The 16,546-nt window shown below is 52.9% G+C and overlaps 1 protein-coding gene across 1 annotated transcript; it reads right to left on the bottom strand.

Annotated features, from left to right (window-relative positions):
• Nucleotides 1-664: 664 nt before the first annotated feature.
• Nucleotides 665-15,874, bottom strand: LOC147109753 (ETS domain-containing transcription factor ERF-like). The gene is made up of 4 exons (XM_086002363.1): nucleotides 15,862-15,874; nucleotides 2,216-2,450; nucleotides 886-1,069; nucleotides 665-670 (listed from the first exon to the last, which is right to left on the bottom strand). The coding sequence occupies exons 1-4, from the start codon at nucleotides 15,872-15,874 to the stop codon at nucleotides 665-667; spliced, it is 438 nt and encodes a 145-aa protein (XP_085858489.1).
• Nucleotides 15,875-16,546: the final 672 nt, after the last annotated feature.

The raw sequence follows: 16,546 nt of genomic DNA, 5'->3' as shown, positions 1-16,546 counted from the left end.
ACGTGAAGTAAAAAAGCCTGATAGACTTAATCTTTGAGTATAAAGTAAAGCTTTGAAAATGTGTTGACTGTTGTGAAAATGTTTCTGTTTATAGAGCAGTAACAAAAGTGTTACTGATATCTTCATTATCGTGTTTCTTGTAAGTTGATTGATATTGATTTTGTTTAACCTCAAAGAAAGGGGGATGTAATGATCAATAACATGTCATTCTAGAGTGGTACACCAGATGGAGCCGTAGAGCTGTATATTTAGTTGTATGTGTTTAAGACTACGCTACCCATGATGCACTAGGCTACCCACAAGGCAGTAGTCAAGATGGCTGCCTGCACACAGAAGTACACATGCTGAATCTCTACAGATGCTGTACCTAGAGAACGTGTGTTGAATAAATGACTAGCTAGAAGCTAGCTGTTCATAATAAGAATGTCTAGTTATTAATGAACATAACAACCACTACCTACCTTCTGCCACTGTGAATAGCTACCCTTTACTCCCACCCTCTGCTTTCTGTCCTGAAGCCAGCCAGCAATCCATTCTGCTACTTGTCACCTGACTCCGCCTTCTCTGACCTTGTTCATCAGTCTATTATGGGATACCTTACTGAAGGCCTTTTGAAAATTTAGATTAATTACATCTACTACATTACCATTGTCTACTCTCTCTGTTACCTCTTCAAAACATCCAATAAAGTCGATCAAGCAAGACTTTCCCTTTTGAAATCCATGTTGACTATTCATTATTATAATTTTGGTTTCTATATTTTCTTCTATTTTCTCCTTCAGTAGGGATTCCATTATTCTTCCTACCACCGGAATAGTGGAGTCTGGAGGTAACAAAGATACGGATGAGTGACTGAGCTGCGGTCCTAGTTTGCTCCTGACTCACCTCAGGGGTGACTGGGGTGCAGTCCTGGCTCTGGGCATTGCTGAACGGGTTGGAGGTGAGCAGGAGCTGGGAGTGGCTCATCTCCAGCAACGGGTAGTTCACCAGGATCACTTTGCTGAAGTTGAACTTGTAGGTGAAGCGTTTGCCTTTGGTTTTGTGCAGGATCCGCTTGTTGTAGTAATACCTGGAAAATATCGACAACACGGTTAGAGGGCGGACCCCTGGAGAGCCCCAGACAGCCCCAGAGGGAGATAGAGGGACACAGGGGGACACAGAGAGCCCCAGAGGGAACCAGAGAGCACCAGAGGGACACAGAGAGCCCCAGAAGGACTCAGAGAGCCTGAGAGGGACACAGAGGGACACAGAGAGCCCCAGAGGGACACAAAGAGCCCCAGAGAGCCCCAGAGGGACACAGAGAGCCCCAGGGGGACACAGAGGGACACAGAGAGCCCCAAAGGGACACAGAGGGACACAGAGAGCCCCAAAGGGACACAGAGGGACACCGAGATCCCCAGAGGGACACAGAGAGCCCCAGGGGGACACATAGGGGCACAGAGAGCCTCAGAGAGCCCCAGAGGGACAGAGAGCCCCAGAGGGACACAGAGGGACAAAGAGAGCCCCAGAGAGCCCCAGAGAGGCCCAGAGGGACACAGAGAGCCCCAGAGGGACACAGAGAGTCCCAGCGAGCCCCAGAGGAACACAGAGAGCCCCAGAGAGCCCCAGAGGGACACAGAGAGCCCCAGGGGGACACAGAGGGACACAGAGCGCCCCAGAGGGACACAGAGAGCCCCAGAGAGCCCCAGAGGGACACAGAGAGACCCAGGGAGACCCAGAGGGATACAGAGAGCCCCAGAGGGACACAGAGAGCCCCAGAGAGACCCAGAGGGATACAGAGAGCCCCAGGGGGACACAGAGAGCCCCAGAGAGACCCAGAGAGACCCAGAGGGACACAGAGAGCCCCAGAGAGCCCCCACAGAGAGCCCCAGAGAGCCCCAGAGAGGCCCAGAGGGACCCAGAGTGCCCCAGAGAGCCCCAGAGGGACACAGAGGGACCCAGAGAGTCCCAGAGGGACACAGAGAGCTCCAGAGAGCTCCAGAGAGCCCCAGAGGGACACAGAGAGCCCCAGCGGGACACAGAGAGCCCCAGAGAGCCCCAGAGAAACCCAGAGGGAAACAGAGAGCCAGAAATCTGTCTCTGCTTAGCAGAAAACCCTCAGACAGATGCAGGGGTCTCAGACAGGAGCGACTGCCCCCCTCCCACCCCTCCCCGCCCATTGCCCTGGTCTATCTACCCACAAACAAATTGAAAGGCGGTGGTGTGCGGTCTTTACCGGAGGGCCCGGCTCAGCTTGTCGTAGTTCATGTGCGGTTTGCACTTGCGGACACCCCACAGCTTGGCCACTTCATCGGGGTCCTTGATGACGAACTCCCCGTAGTCTCCCTGCCAGGCGATAACATTCTGATACTCCTCCTTCTGCAGTAACTCCAGGATGAAATGCCAGAGCTGGATCTGTCGGGATCCGGGACTCGACTCCGGTTTGTAGGCCCAGTCCGGGAACGCGAAGCCTGGGGAAAGAGTACAGGAAGGAACAGGCAGTTAGAGATTGGCATCCAACATTCATTAATGTTGAATCGCATTGATCCCTGTCGAAGCTTAGGCCCACTGTCGGAGGAGCAGTACTGAGGGAGCGCTGCACTGTCGGAGGGGCAGCACTGAGGGAGCGCCGCACTGTCGGAGGGGCAGTACTGAGGGAGTGCCGCACTGTCGGAGGGACCGCACTGTCGGAGGGGTAGTACTGAGGGAGCGCCGCACTGTCGGAGGGGCAGTACTGAGGGAGCGCTGCACTGTCGGAGGGGCAGTACTGAGGGAGCGCCGCACTGTCGGAGGGACAGTACTGAGGGAGTGCTGTACAGTCGGAGGGGTAGTACTGAGGGAGCGCCGCACTGTCGGAGGGGCAGTACTGAGGGAGTGCTGTACTGTCGGAGGGGCAGTACTGAGGGAGCGCCGCACTGTCGGAGGGGCAGTACTGAGGAAGCGCCGCACTGTCATAGGGGAAGCACTGAGGGACCGCCGCACTGTTGGAGGGGCAGTACTGAGGGAGTGCTGTACTGTCGGAGGGGCAGTACTGAGGGAGAGCCGCACTGTCGGAGGGGCAGTACTGAGAGACCACTGCGCTGTCAGAGGGGCAGTACTGATGAAGTGCCGCACTGCCGGAGGGACAGTACTGAGGGAGCGCTGCACTGTCGGAGGGCAGTACTGAGGGAGCGCCGCACTGTCGGAGGGGCAGTACTGAAGGAGTGCTGCTCTGTCGGAGGGGCAGTACTGAGGGAACGCTGCACTGCCGGAGGGGCAGTACTGCGGGAGTGCCGCACTGTCAGAGGGTCAGCACTGAGGGAGCGGCGCACTGTTGGAGGGGCAGTACAGAGGGAGCGCTGCACTCTCGGAGGGGCAGTACTGAGGGAGCGCTGCACTGTCGGAGAGGCAGTAGCGAGGGAGCGTCACACTGTCGGAGGGGCAATACTGAGGGAGCGCCGCACTGTTGGAGGGGCAGTACTGAGAGACCGCTGTACTGTCAGAGGAGCAGTATTGAGGGAGCCCCACACTGTCAAAGGGGCAGTACTGAGGGAGTGCCGCACTGTCGGAGGGGCAGTACTGAGAGAGCGCCGCACTGTCGTGGGGGCAGTACTGAGGGAGCGCTGCACTGTCGGAGGAGCAGTATTGAGGGAGCCCCACACTGTCGGAGGGGCGGTACTGAGGTAGTGCCACACTGTCGGAGGGGCAGTACTGAGGGAGCGCCGCGCTGTCGTGGGGACAGTACTGAGGGAGCGCTGCATTGTCGGAGGAGCAGTATTGAGGGATCCCCACACTGTCGGAGGGGCGGTACTGAGGGAGCGCTGCACTGTCGGAGGGGCAATACTGAGGGCGCGCCGCACTGTCGGAGGGGGCAGTAATGAGGGAGCGCCGCACTGTCGAATGGGCAGTACTGAGGGAGCACTGCACTTTCGGAGTGGCAGTACTGAGGGACTGCCGCACTGTCAGAGGGAGAGTACTGAGGGAGAACTGCACTGTCGGAGGGGCAGTACTGAGGGAATGCCGCACTGTCGGAGGGGCAGTACTGAGGGAACGCTGCACTGTTGGAAGGGCAGTACTGAGGGAGCGCTGCACGTAGGAGGGGCATACCGAGGGAGTGCCGCACTGTCGGAGGGGCAGTACTGAGAGACCGCTGCACTGTCAGAGGAGCTGTATTGAGGGAGCCCCACACTGTCGGAGGGGCGGTACTGAGGGAGCGCCGCACTGTCAGAGGGGCGGTACTGAGGGAGAGCCGCACTGTCGGAGGGGCAGTACTGAGGGAGTGCCGCACTGGCGGAGGGGCAGTACTGAAAGTGCGCTGCACTGACAGAGGGGCAGTACTGAAGGAGCACTGCACTGTCGGAGGGGCAGTAGTGAGGGAGCGTCACACTGTCGGAGGGGCAATACTGAGGGAGCGCCACACTGTTGGAGGGGCAGTACTGAGGGAGCGCTGCACTGTCAGAGGGTCAGTACTGGGAGAGCACTGCACTGTCAGAGAGGCAGTACTGAGTGAGTACTGCACTGTCGGAGAGGCAGTACTGAGGGAGCACCGCCCCGTCGGAGGGGGCAGTACTGAGGGAGCGCCGCACTGTCGGAGGGGGCAGTACTGAGGGAGCGCCGCACTGTCGAAGGGGTGGTACTGAGGGAGCACTGCACTGTCGGAGGGGCAGTACTGAGGGAGCGCTGCGTTGTCGGAGGGGCAGTACTGAGGGAGTGCCGCACTGTCGGAGGGGCAGTACTGAGGGAATGCTACACTGTCGGAGGGGCATAACTGAGGGAGCGCTGCACTGTAGGAGGGGCAATACTGAGGGAGCGCCGCACTGTCAGATGGGCAGTACTGAGGGTGTACCGCACTGTCAGAGGGTCAGCACTGAGGGAGCGGCGCACTGTCGGAGAGGCAGCACTGAGGGAATGCTACACTGTCGGAGGGGCATAACTGAGGGAGCGCTGCACTGTAGGAGGGCCAATACTGAGGGAGCACCGCACTGACGGAGGGACAGTACTGAGGGAGTGCTGCACTGTCGGAGGGGCAGTACTGAAGGAGCGCTGCACTGTCGGAGGGGCAGTAGTGAGGGAGCGTCACAGTGTCGGAGGGGCAATACTGAGGGAGCGCCGCACTGTTGGAGGGGCAGTACTGAGGGAGCGCTGCACTGTCAGAGGGTCAGTACTGGGAGAGCACTGCACTGTCAGAGAGGCAGTACTGAGTGAGTACCGCACTGTCGGGGAGGCAGTACTGAGGGAGCACCGCCCCATCGGAGGGGGCAGTACTGAGGGAGCGCCGCGCTGTCGGAGGGGGCAGTACTGAGGGAGCGCCGCACTGTCGAAGGGGTGGTACTGAGGGAGCACTGCACTGTCGGAGGGGCAGTACTGAGGGAGCGCTGCGTTGTCGGAGGGGCAGTACTGAGGGAGTGCCGCACTGTCGGAGGGGCAGTACTGAGGGAACGCTACACTGTCGGAGGGGCATAACTGAGGGAGCGCTGCACTGTAGGAGGGGCAATACTGAGGGAGCGCCGCACTGTCAGATGGGCAGTACTGAGGGTGTACCGCACTGTCAGAGGGTCAGCACTGAGGGAGCGGCGCACTGTCGGAGAGGCAGCACTGAGGGAATGCTACACTGTCGGAGGGGCATAACTGAGGGAGCGCTGCACTGTAGGAGGGCCAATACTGAGGGAGCACCGCACTGACGGAGGGACAGTACTGAGGGAGTGCTGCACTGTCGGAGGGGCAGTACTGAAGGAGCGCTGCACTGTCGGAGGGGCAGTAGTGAGGGAGCGTCACAGTGTCGGAGGGGCAATACTGAGGGAGCGCCGCACTGTTGGAGGGGCAGTACTGAGGGAGCGCTGCACTGTCGGAGGGGCAGTACTGAGGGAGCGCCGCACTGTCGGGGGGCAGTACTGAGGGAGCGCTGCACTGTCGGAGGGGCAGTACTGCGGGAGCGCCGCACTGTCGGAGGGGGGCAGTAATGAGGGAGCGCCGCACTGTCGAATGGGCAGTAGTGAGGGAGCACTGCACTTTCGGAGAGGCAGTACTGAGGGACCGCCGCACTGTCAGAGGGAGTGTACTGAGGGAGAACTGCACTGTCGGAGGGGCAGTACTGAGGGAGTGCTGCACTGTCGGAGGGGCAGTACTGAGGGAGCGCCGCACTGTCTGAGGGGCAGTACTGAGGGGGCGCTGCACTGTCGGAGGAGCAGTATTGAGGGAGCCCCACACTGTCGAAGGGGCGGTACTGAGGGAGTGCCGCACTGTCGGAGGGGCAGTACTGAGGGAGCGCCGCACTGTCGTGGGGGCAGTACTGAGGGAGCGCTGCATTGTCGGAGGAGCAGTATTGAGGGAGCCCCACACTGTCGGAGGGGCGGTACTGAGGGAGCGCCGCACTATCGGAGGGGCAGTACTGAGGGAGCGCCGCACTGTCGGGGGGCAGTACTGAGGGAGCGCTGCATTGTCGGAGGAGCAGTATTAAGGGAGCCCCACACTGTCGGAGGGGCGGTACTGAGGGAGTGCCTCACTGTCGGAGGGGCAGTACTGAGGGAGCGCCGCACTGTCGGAGGTGCAGTACTGAGGGAGCGCCGCACTGTCAGATGGGCAGTACTGAGGGTGTGCCGCACTGTCAGAGGGTCAGCACTGAGGGAGCGGCGCACTGTCGGAGGGGCAGTACTGAGGGAATGCTACACTGTCGGAGGGGCATAACTGAGGGAGCGCTGCACTGTAGGAGGGCCAATACTGAGGGAGCGCCGCACTGACAGAGGGACAGCACTGAAAGAGCGCTGCACTGTCGGAGGGGCAATTCTGAGGGAGCACCGCACTGTCGGAGGGGCATTACTGAGGGAGCACTGCACTGTTGGAGGGTCAGTAGTGAGGGAGCGTCACACTGTCGGAGGGGCAATACTGAGGGAACGCCGCACTGTTGGAGGGGCAGTACTGAGGGAGCGCTGCACTGTCAGAGCGTCAGTACTGGGAGAGCACTGCACTGTCAGAGACGCAGTACTGAGAGAGTACCGCACTGTCGGAGAGGCAGTACTGAGGGAGCGCCGCACCGTCGGAGCGGGGAGTACTGAGGGAGCGCCGCACTGTCGGAGGGGACAGTACTGAGGGAGCGCCGCACTGTCGAAGGGGTGGTACTGAGGGAGCACTGCACTGTCAGAGGGGCAGTACTGAGGGAGCGCGGCACTGTCAGAGGGACAGTGCTGAGGGAGCACTGCACTGTTGGAGGGGCAATACTGAGGGAGCGCTGTACTGTCGGAGGGGTAGTTTTGAGGGAGAGCCGCACTGTCAGAGGGGCAGTACTGAGAGACCGCTGATTTGTCAGAGGAGCAGTATTGAGGGAGCCCCACACTGTCGAAGGGGCGGTACTGAGGGAGTGCCGCACTGTCAGAGGGGCAGTACTGAGGAAGCGCCGCACTGTCGTGGGGGCAGTACTGAGGGAGCGCTGCACTGTCGGAGGAGCAGTATTGAGGGAGTCCCACACTGTCGGAGGGGCGGTACTGAGGGAGTGCCGCACTGTCGGAGGGGCAGTACTGAGGGAGCGCCGCACTGTCGGCGGGGCAGTACTGATGGAGCGCTGCACTGTTGGAGTGGCAGTACTGAGGGAGCGCCGCACTGTCGGAGGGGGCAGTACTGAGGGAGCGCCCCACTGTCGAATGGGCAGTACTGAGGGAGCACTGCGCTTTCGGAGGGGCAGTACTGAGGGAGCACTGCACTGTCGGAGGGGCAATACTGAGGGAGCGCCGCACTGTCAGATGGGCAGTACTGACGGAGTGCCGCACTGTCTGAGGGGCAGTACTGAGGGAGCGCTGTACTGTCGGAGGGGCAGTACTGAGGGAGTGCCGCACTGTCGGAGGGGCAGTACTGAGAGACCGCTGCACTGTTAAAGGAGCAGTATTGAGGGGGCCCCACTCTGTCAGAGGGGCGGCACTGAGGGAGCGCCGCACTGTCGGAGGGGCAGTACTGAGGGAGCGCCGCACTGACGGGGGGGCAGTACTGAGGGAGCGCTCTGCTGTCGGAGGGGCAGTACTGAGGGAGAGCCGCACTGTCGGAGGGGCAGTACTGAGGGAGCGCTCTACTGTCAGAGGAGCAGTATTGAGGGAGCGCCGCACTGTCAGAGGGGCGGTACTAAGGGAGCGCCGCACTGTCAGAGGGGCGGTACTGGGGGAGAGCTGCACTGTTGGAGGGGCAGTACTGAGGGAGTGCTGCACTGTCAGGGGGTCAGCACTGAGGGAGCGGCGCACTGTCGGAGGGGCAGCACCGAGGGAGTGCCGCACTGTCAGAGGGGCAGTACTGAGGGAGCGCCGCACTTTCGGGGGGGCAGTACTGAGGGAGTGCCACACTGTCGGAGGGGGCAGTACTGAGGGAGCGCCGCACTGTCGAATGGGCAGTACTGAGGGAGCACTGCACTTTCAGAGGGGCAGTACTGAGAGGCCGCCGCACTGTCAGAGGGACAGTACTGAGGGAGCACTGCGTTGTCGGAGGGGCAGTACTGAGGGAGTGCCGCACTGTCGGAGGAGCAGTACTGAGGGAACGCTACACTGTCGGAAGGGCATAACTGAGGGAGCGCTGCACTGTTGGAGGGGCAATACTGAGGGAGCGCCGCACTGTCAGATGGGCAGTACTGAGGGAGTGCCGCACTGTCGGAGGGGCAGTACTGAGTGAGCGCTGCACTGTCGGAGGGGCAGTACTGAGGGAGCACTGCACTGTCAGAGGGGCAATACTGAGGGAGCGCCAGTGGCAGTCAGAGAAATCAACGGTTTAAATCAAACGTGGCCACAGTAAATAATAATTCTAATAGGTCTAAGAGCATTAAAAAAACAAGCCTGAAGGCTTTGTGTCTTAATGCGAGGAGCATTTGCAATAAGGTGGGTGAATTGGCTGCGCAAATAGAGGTAAACGAATATGATTTGGTTGGGATTACGGAAACATGGTTCAAGGATGGCTAAGACTGGGAACTCAACATCCAGGTCTATTCGATATTCAGGAAAGATAGGCAAAAAGGAAAGGGAGGTGAGGTAGCATTACTGGTTAAAGAAGGGATTGATACAACTGTAATGAAGGATATTAGCTCTGATGATGTGGAATCTGTATGGGTAGAATTGAGAAATACTAAGGGGAAAAAAACATTAGTGGGAGTGGTATATAGACCTCCAAACAGTAAGGCGGAGGTTGGGGACAGCATTAAAAGGGAAATTAAAGAAGCGTGCAATAAGGGCACAGCAGTCGTCATGGGTGACTTTAATCTACATATAGATTGGGCCAACCAAATTAGTAACAATACTGTGGAGGAGAAATTCCTGGACTGTTTACGGGATGGTTTCCTGGACCAATATGTCGAGGAACCAACCAGAGATCAGGCCATCTTAGACTGGGTATTATGTAACGAGAAAGGATTAATTAGCAATCTTGTTGTACGAGGCCCCTTGGGTCGGAGCGATCATAATATGATCGAATTCTTCATAATGATGGAGAATGAAGTAGTTGACTCAGAGACAAGGGTCCTGAATTTAAATAAAGGAAACTACGATGGTCTGAGGAGCGACTTGGGTAGGATTGATTGGGGAATGGCACTCAAAGGGTTGACGGTGGATAGGCAATGGCAAACATTCAAAGACCGAATGGATGAGCTACAGAATTTGTTCATACCAGTTTGGCATAAAAATAAAACAAAAAAGGTGACTCAACCGTGGCTAATAAGGGAAATTAGGGATAGCATAAGATCCAAGGAGAGGACATAAAAATCGGCTAGAAAAAGAAATAATCCTGAGGATTGGGAGCAGTTTAGGAGTCAACAAAGGAGGACAAAGGGATTAATTAAGAAAGGGAAAATAGAATATGAGAGTAAGCTAGCATGGAACATAAAAACTGACTGTAAAAGCTTATATAGATATGTGAAGAGAAAAAGATTGGTGAAGTCAAGCGTAGGTCCCTTACAGTCAGAATCAGGGGAATTTATAATGGGAAACAAGGAAATGGCAGACCAACTAAATACATACTTTGGTTCTGTCTTCACAAAGGAGGACACAAATAACCTCCCAGAGATGTCGGGGAACATAGGGTCTGATGAAAGGGAGGAACTGAAAGAAATCAGTATTTGTAGGGAAATGGTGTTAGGAAAATTGATGGGACTGAAGGCCGATAAATCCCCAGGGCCTGATGGTCTACATCCCAGGGTACTTAAGGAAGTGGCCCTAGAGATAGTAGATGCATTGCTGGTCATCTTCCAGAACTCGATAGACTCTGGAACGGTACCCATGGATTGGAGGGTAGCTAATGTTACCCCACTATTCAAAAAAGGTGGTAGTGAATAAGCAGGGAATTATAGACTGGTAAGCCTGACATCGGTAGTGGGGAAAATGCTAGAGTCTATTATAAAAGATGTAATAGCAGAGCACTTGGAAAGCAGTGACAGGATCGGACAAAGTCAACATGGATTTACAAAAGGTAAATCATGCTTGACTAATCTACTGGAATTTTTTGAGGATGTAACTGGTAAAATAGATAAGGGAGAACCAGTGGATGTGGTATATTTGGACTTTCAGGAGGCTTTTGATAAGGTCCCACATAAGAGATTAGCATGTAAAATTAAGGCACATGGGATTGGGGGCAAGGTATTGACTTGGATAGAGAACTAGTTGGTGGACAGAAAGCAAAGAGTTGGAATAAATGGGTCGTTTTTTGAGTGGCAAGCAGTGACTAGTGGGGTACCGCAAGGATCGGTCCTAGGACCCCAGCTGTTCACAATATATATTAATGATCTGGACGAGGGAATTGGATGTAATATCTCCAAATTTGCAGATGACACAAAGCTGGGTGGGAGGGTAAGCTGTGAGGAGGATGTCGTGAAACTCCAGTACGATTTGGACAGGTTGGGTGATTGGGCAGAAACATGGCAACTGCACTATAATGTGGATAAATGTAAGGTTATCCACTTTGGTGGCAAAAACAGGAAGGCAGATTATTATTTGAATGGCAATAGATTGAGAGAAGGGGAAGTGCAAAGAGACCTCGGTGTTATTGTGCACCAGTCGCTGAAGGTAAGCATGCAGGTGCAGCAGGCGGTTAAGAAGGCAAATGGTATGTTGGCCTTCGTAGCAAGAGGGTTCGAGTACAGGAACAAGGATGACTTGCTACAGTTGTACAGGGCCTTGGTGAGACCGCACCTTGAGTATTGTGTGCAGTTTTGGTCACCTTACCTGAAGAAGGACATTCTTGCCATGGAGGGAGTGCAGCGAAGATTCACCAGGCTGATACCTGGGATGGCAGGAATGACGTATGAGGAGAGATTGTGTCGATTGGGCTAATACTCACTGGAGTTTAGAAGATTGAGAGGGGATCTCATCGAAACCTATAAAATTCTGTCAGGTCTGGACAGACTAGATGCAGGAAGGATGTTTCTGATGGCCGGGGAGTCCAGAACCAGGGGTCATAGTCTAAGGATAAGGGGTAAGCCATTTAGGACTGAAATGAGGAGGAATTTCTTCACCCAGAGAGTGGTGAACATGTGGAATTCTCTGCCACAGAGGGCGGTGGAGGCCAGTTCATTAAATATATTCAAGAAAGAGTTGGATATATTTCTTGAGGCTAAAGGGATCAAGGGATATGGGGAGAAGGCAGGGACAGGGTACTGAAATTGGATGATCAGCCATGATCTCATTGAATGGCGGAGCAGGCTCGAAGGGCCGAATGGACTACTCCTGCTCCTATCTTCTATGTTTCTATGTTTCTATGAAAGAGCACCACACTGTCGGTGGGGCAGTACTGAGGGAGCGCTGCACTGTCCGAGGGGCAGTACTGATGGAGCATTGCACTGTCGGAGGGGCAGTCGTGATGGAGCGTCACACTGTCGGAAGGGCAATACTGAGGGAGCGCCGCACTGTTGGAGGGGCAGTACTGAGGGAGCGCTGCACTGTCAGAGGGCCAGTACTGGTGGAGCACTGCACTGTCAGAGAGGCAGTACTGAGAGAGTGCCGCACTGTCGGAGAGGCAGTACTGAGGGAGCGCCGCACTGTCGGATGGGCAGCATTGAGGGCGCGCAGCACTGTCAGAGGGGCAGTACTGAGGGAGCGCTGCACTGTCGGAGGGGCAGTACTGAGGGAGCGCTGCACTGTCGGAGGGGCGGTACTGAGGGAATGCTGCACTATCGGAGGGGCTGTAATGAGGGAGTGCTGCACTGTTGGAGGGTCAGTACTGAGGGAGTGCTGCACTGTCGGAGGGGCAGTACTAAGGAACGCTGCACTGTCGGAGGGGCAGTTCTGAGGGAGTGCCGCTCTGTCGGAAGGGCAGTACTGAGGGAGCGCCACACTGTCGGAGGGGCAGTACTGAGGGAGTGCTGCACTGTCGGAGGGGCAGTACTGAGGGAGTGCCGCTCTGTCAGAGGGGCAGTACTGAGGGAGCGCCGCACTGTTGGAGGGGCAGTACTGAGGGAGTGCCGCTCTGTCAGAGGGGCAGTACTGAGGGAGCGCCGCACTGTTGGAGGGGCAGTACTGAGGGAGTGCTGCACTGTCAGAGGGGCAGTACTGTCTCTCAAATCACTCTTCCCCCTTTCTCCCTCACTCTCTCTCCTTTCTCCTTCACTCTCTCTTTCTCTCTCTCTCTCTCAATTTTTCTCTCACTCTCTCATTCTCTTCTTCTCTCACTCTCTCTTTCTCTTTCTCCCTCACTCCCTCTCTCACTTTCTCTCTCACTCTCTCTTCCCCTTCTCATTCACTCTCTCTCTTTCTCTTTCTCTCTCACTCTCTCTCTTTCTCTCTCACTCTCTCTTCCCCTTCTCATTCACTCTCTCTCTTTCTCTTTCTCTCTCACTCTCTCTTTCTCTTTCTCTCTCACTCTCTCTTCCCCTTCTCATTCACTCTCTCTCTTTCTCTTTCTCTCTCACTCTCTCTTCCCCTTCTCATTCACTCTCTCTCTTTCTCTTTCTCTCTCACTCTCACTCTCTCTTTCTCTTTCTCTCTCACTTTCTCTTTCTCTCTCACTCTCTTTCCTTTCTCTTTCTCTCACTCTCTCACTCTCTCTCTCTCTCACTCTCTCTCTCTTTCTCTCTCATGCTCTCTCTTTCCCTTTCTCTTTCTCTCACTCTGTCTCTCCCTCACTCTCTCTCTCTCTCTTTCACTTTCTCTTTCCCTTTTTCCCTCTCTCTTTCTCTCACTCTCTCACTCTCTCTCTTTCTCTCTCACTCTCTCTTTCTCTTTCTCTTTCTCATTCACTCTCTCTTTCTATTTCTCTCACTCTCTCTTTCCCTTTCTCTCTCACTCTCTCTTTCCCTTTCTCCCTCACTCCCACTCTCTCTTTCCCTTTCTCCCTCACTCTCTCTTTCTCCCTCACTCTCTCTCTTTCTCCCTCACTCTCTCTCTCTCTTTCTCCCTCACTTTCTCTTTCTCTTTCTCCCTCACTCTCTCTCTTTCTCCCTCACTCTCTCTTTCTCTTTCTCCCTCACTCTCTCTCTTTCTCCCTCACTCTCTCTCTCTCTTTCTCCCTCACTCTCTCTTTCTCTTTCTCCCTCACTCTCTCTCTCTTTCTCCCTCACTCTCTCTTTCTCTTTCTCCCTCACTCTCTCTCTTTCTCCCTCACTCTCTCTTTCTCTTTCTCCCTCACTCTCTCTCTCTCTCCCTCACTCTCTCTTTCCCTTTCTCCCTCACTCTCTCTCTTTCTCCCTCACTCTCTCTTTCTCTTTCTCCCTCACTCTCTCTCTTTCTCCCTCTCTCTCTCTTTCCCTTTCTCCCTCACTCTCTCTTTCCCTTTCTCCCTCACTCTCTCTTTCCCTTTCTCCCTCACTCTCTCTTTCCCTTTCTCCCTCACTCTCTCTTTCCCTTTCTCCCTCACTCTCTCTCTCCCTCACTCTCTCTCCCTCACTCTCTCTTTCCCTCACTCTCTCTTTCCCTTTCTCCTTCACTCTCTCTCTCTCTTTCCCTTTCTCCCTCACTCTCTCTTTCCCTTTCTCCTTCACTCTCTCCCTTCCCCTTCCTCGTCCCATGTCTGCCTTCGCCCCTTCGCTCTCATTCAGATCCAAATGTCTCCAATCCTGCCCCATTCTCTCACTCTCTCGTTCATTATTCCTGCATTTTCACATTCTTTCTCCCTCTCTACTTTCCCATTATGTCCAGTTCACAGGGTAGTAAATTAAAAAACACACAAAGCGAAACACGGGACTATTCCCCTTCTCGAAATTCGCATTCAGAGATCTGAACACGCGGATTCATTACAGACACGACCAGCCCGGCTTCAGCAGCGGCCGTTCTGCCCAGTGTCGGCTACACAGCTTTAAAATCGAAAACACGAGTGTTTATGGAAGTTTTCCTTACTAAATGGAGACTGTTAATACCTGGAGTCCACAGAGTAGGTAGAGGCGGAGTCAGGAGCAGGTCAGAGACACAGTTACAATCCATGGCGATAAAAGTGAAGCAATCTGGAGGAAATAGAGAGAAAGGGAGCGATTAATCGATAGAAATCTGACATTGCTATGGCATATATTCACAAATAATCATTGTTAAATTAAGTACCTGTAGTTTAAATTATTCTAAATCAAGCTACCTAACGTTTAAATGTATAATTTTATATAAAGTTATAGAGTTAATATATATAAATGTTGTTACATTTATAAACATTTAAAATGTTAAAATTCTAAACTAAAAATAATAGTTATAAAAATTTTACCTCGATTCAAAAATAAAAATGTTATACATATATAGGATTAAAAATGTTATATATAAAAGGAATAGATATATAAATATATATATTTTTATATATACAAAGGAATAGATAAATAAATATTAACATGTTTTATATATATAAAGGAATAGATAAATAAATATTAATGTTATATATACAAAGGATTCGATATATAAATATTAAAAATGCTATATATATAAAGGAATAGATAAATAAATATTAATAATGTTATATATACAAAGGAATCGATAAATACATATTCAAAATGTTAAATATACAAAGGAATCGATAAATAAATATTAAAAATGTTATATATATATAAACGAATAGATAAATAAATATTAAAAATTATACATATATAAAGGAATAGATAAATAAATATTAATGTTATATATACGAAGGATTCGTTGTATAAATATTAACAATGCTATATATAAACACAAATGTAAATATTTATATATAAATAAAAAGGCTATATGTGTATAAAACGAAAATATATATAAAAGTTAAAATGTTATATATAAATGTATAGATGTATAGAAAATAGATTTTCATACACAAAACAAAATAATGTATGTTATACACATATATAAAATTAGCGTGTTATACGAAAATAAAAATGTTATATATATGTGTGTTGTGGATGAAATGAATGAATCGGAGTTTCCGTTCATTCCCACCATGTCTCTGCTCCCCGGGGTTCTGCTCTCAATCGCTCCTAGATTCTGTCCCACCGTTTCCTCTCAGACTGAAGGTTCGAGTCTGCAGCCATAGCCCGAGCTCACTGTGTGGAAGAGGGAGTCCAGCTCTGTGCCTCCCCACCACCGAACCCCAGCCTCAAAAAACCCCACTCTCAACCAAACATTTGATGGACACAGCAAGAGAGTCTCACAGCGGGAACAAAACCGTTTGAACTCGCTTCACCTCTTGGCACTTGCATGAGAGAGTAAAGTGTGCAAGGAGGTTGGCTTGGAAGCTTTACCTGTCTGAGTACCCCGGGGAAAGAAAAAACACACCCAAACCGCTTTGTGAAGAAGCCTCACTGTCTCTTTTGGGGGGTAAGAGGGTGCGAGCAACAGAGAGCCGTCCCTGGATGGGCAGCGGCGGGTCAACCTTCTCTGCTCGGCTGTTCCGCTCGATAGCCAGCCAGCCAAACAGTGGCAGAGTAAGCCGAGCAACTAACTGCAAGATCTGAGCCCAGGGCCAATGTACTCGTGTGACAACATCGCCATCCATCATCATTTATTTATTTACCTTGCAGAGCCATTTCACACAGCACCACCCCCCCCCCCCCCCCACTTCCCGTCCTTTATTTTTTTTTCAAAGTTAGAATCTCTGGAGGGCACAGATAGTTGAATATAAAAGATCAGGAACACGTTACGATCTGGGAGAGACTGCAGCATCTGAAGGCGTGCGGCGCGGGTTAGATTCCAATCAAATACTGCCACAGACGGCAATTTAACATCAACAGTGAAATAGGATGTGTACACTGCATTAGGTACATCAAGCACAACAATAACCTGCATTTATGTAGCGCCTTTAACGTTGTAAAGCGCCACAGGAGCGATTATCAGACAAAATTTAACTCCGAACCACATCAGGAGATATTAGGGCAGGTGACCAAAAGCTCGGTCAAAGAGGTCGGTTTTAAGGAGCGTGTTGAAGGAGGAGAGAGAGGCGGAGAGGTTTAGGGAGGGAATTCCAGAGCTCAGGGCCCAGGCAGCTGAAGGCACGGCCGCCAATGGTGGAGCGATGGAAATCGTGGGATGGACAAGAGACCAGAATTGGAGGAGCGCAGAGATCTCGGAGGGTTGTGGGGCTGGAGGAGGTTACAGAGAAATGGAGGGGACGAGGGCCACGGAGGGATTTGAAAACAAGGATGAGAATTTTGAAATCGAGGCGTTGTTTAACCGGGAGCCAGTGTAGGTCAGCGAGCACA

Source organism: Somniosus microcephalus, chromosome 12 (genome assembly GCF_052327205.1).
Source record: "Somniosus microcephalus isolate GS21.2 chromosome 12, FLI_Smic_1.0, whole genome shotgun sequence".
Lineage (NCBI taxonomy): Eukaryota > Metazoa > Chordata > Chondrichthyes > Squaliformes > Somniosidae > Somniosus > Somniosus microcephalus.
This window is presented reverse-complemented; position numbering and strand designations above follow the sequence as displayed.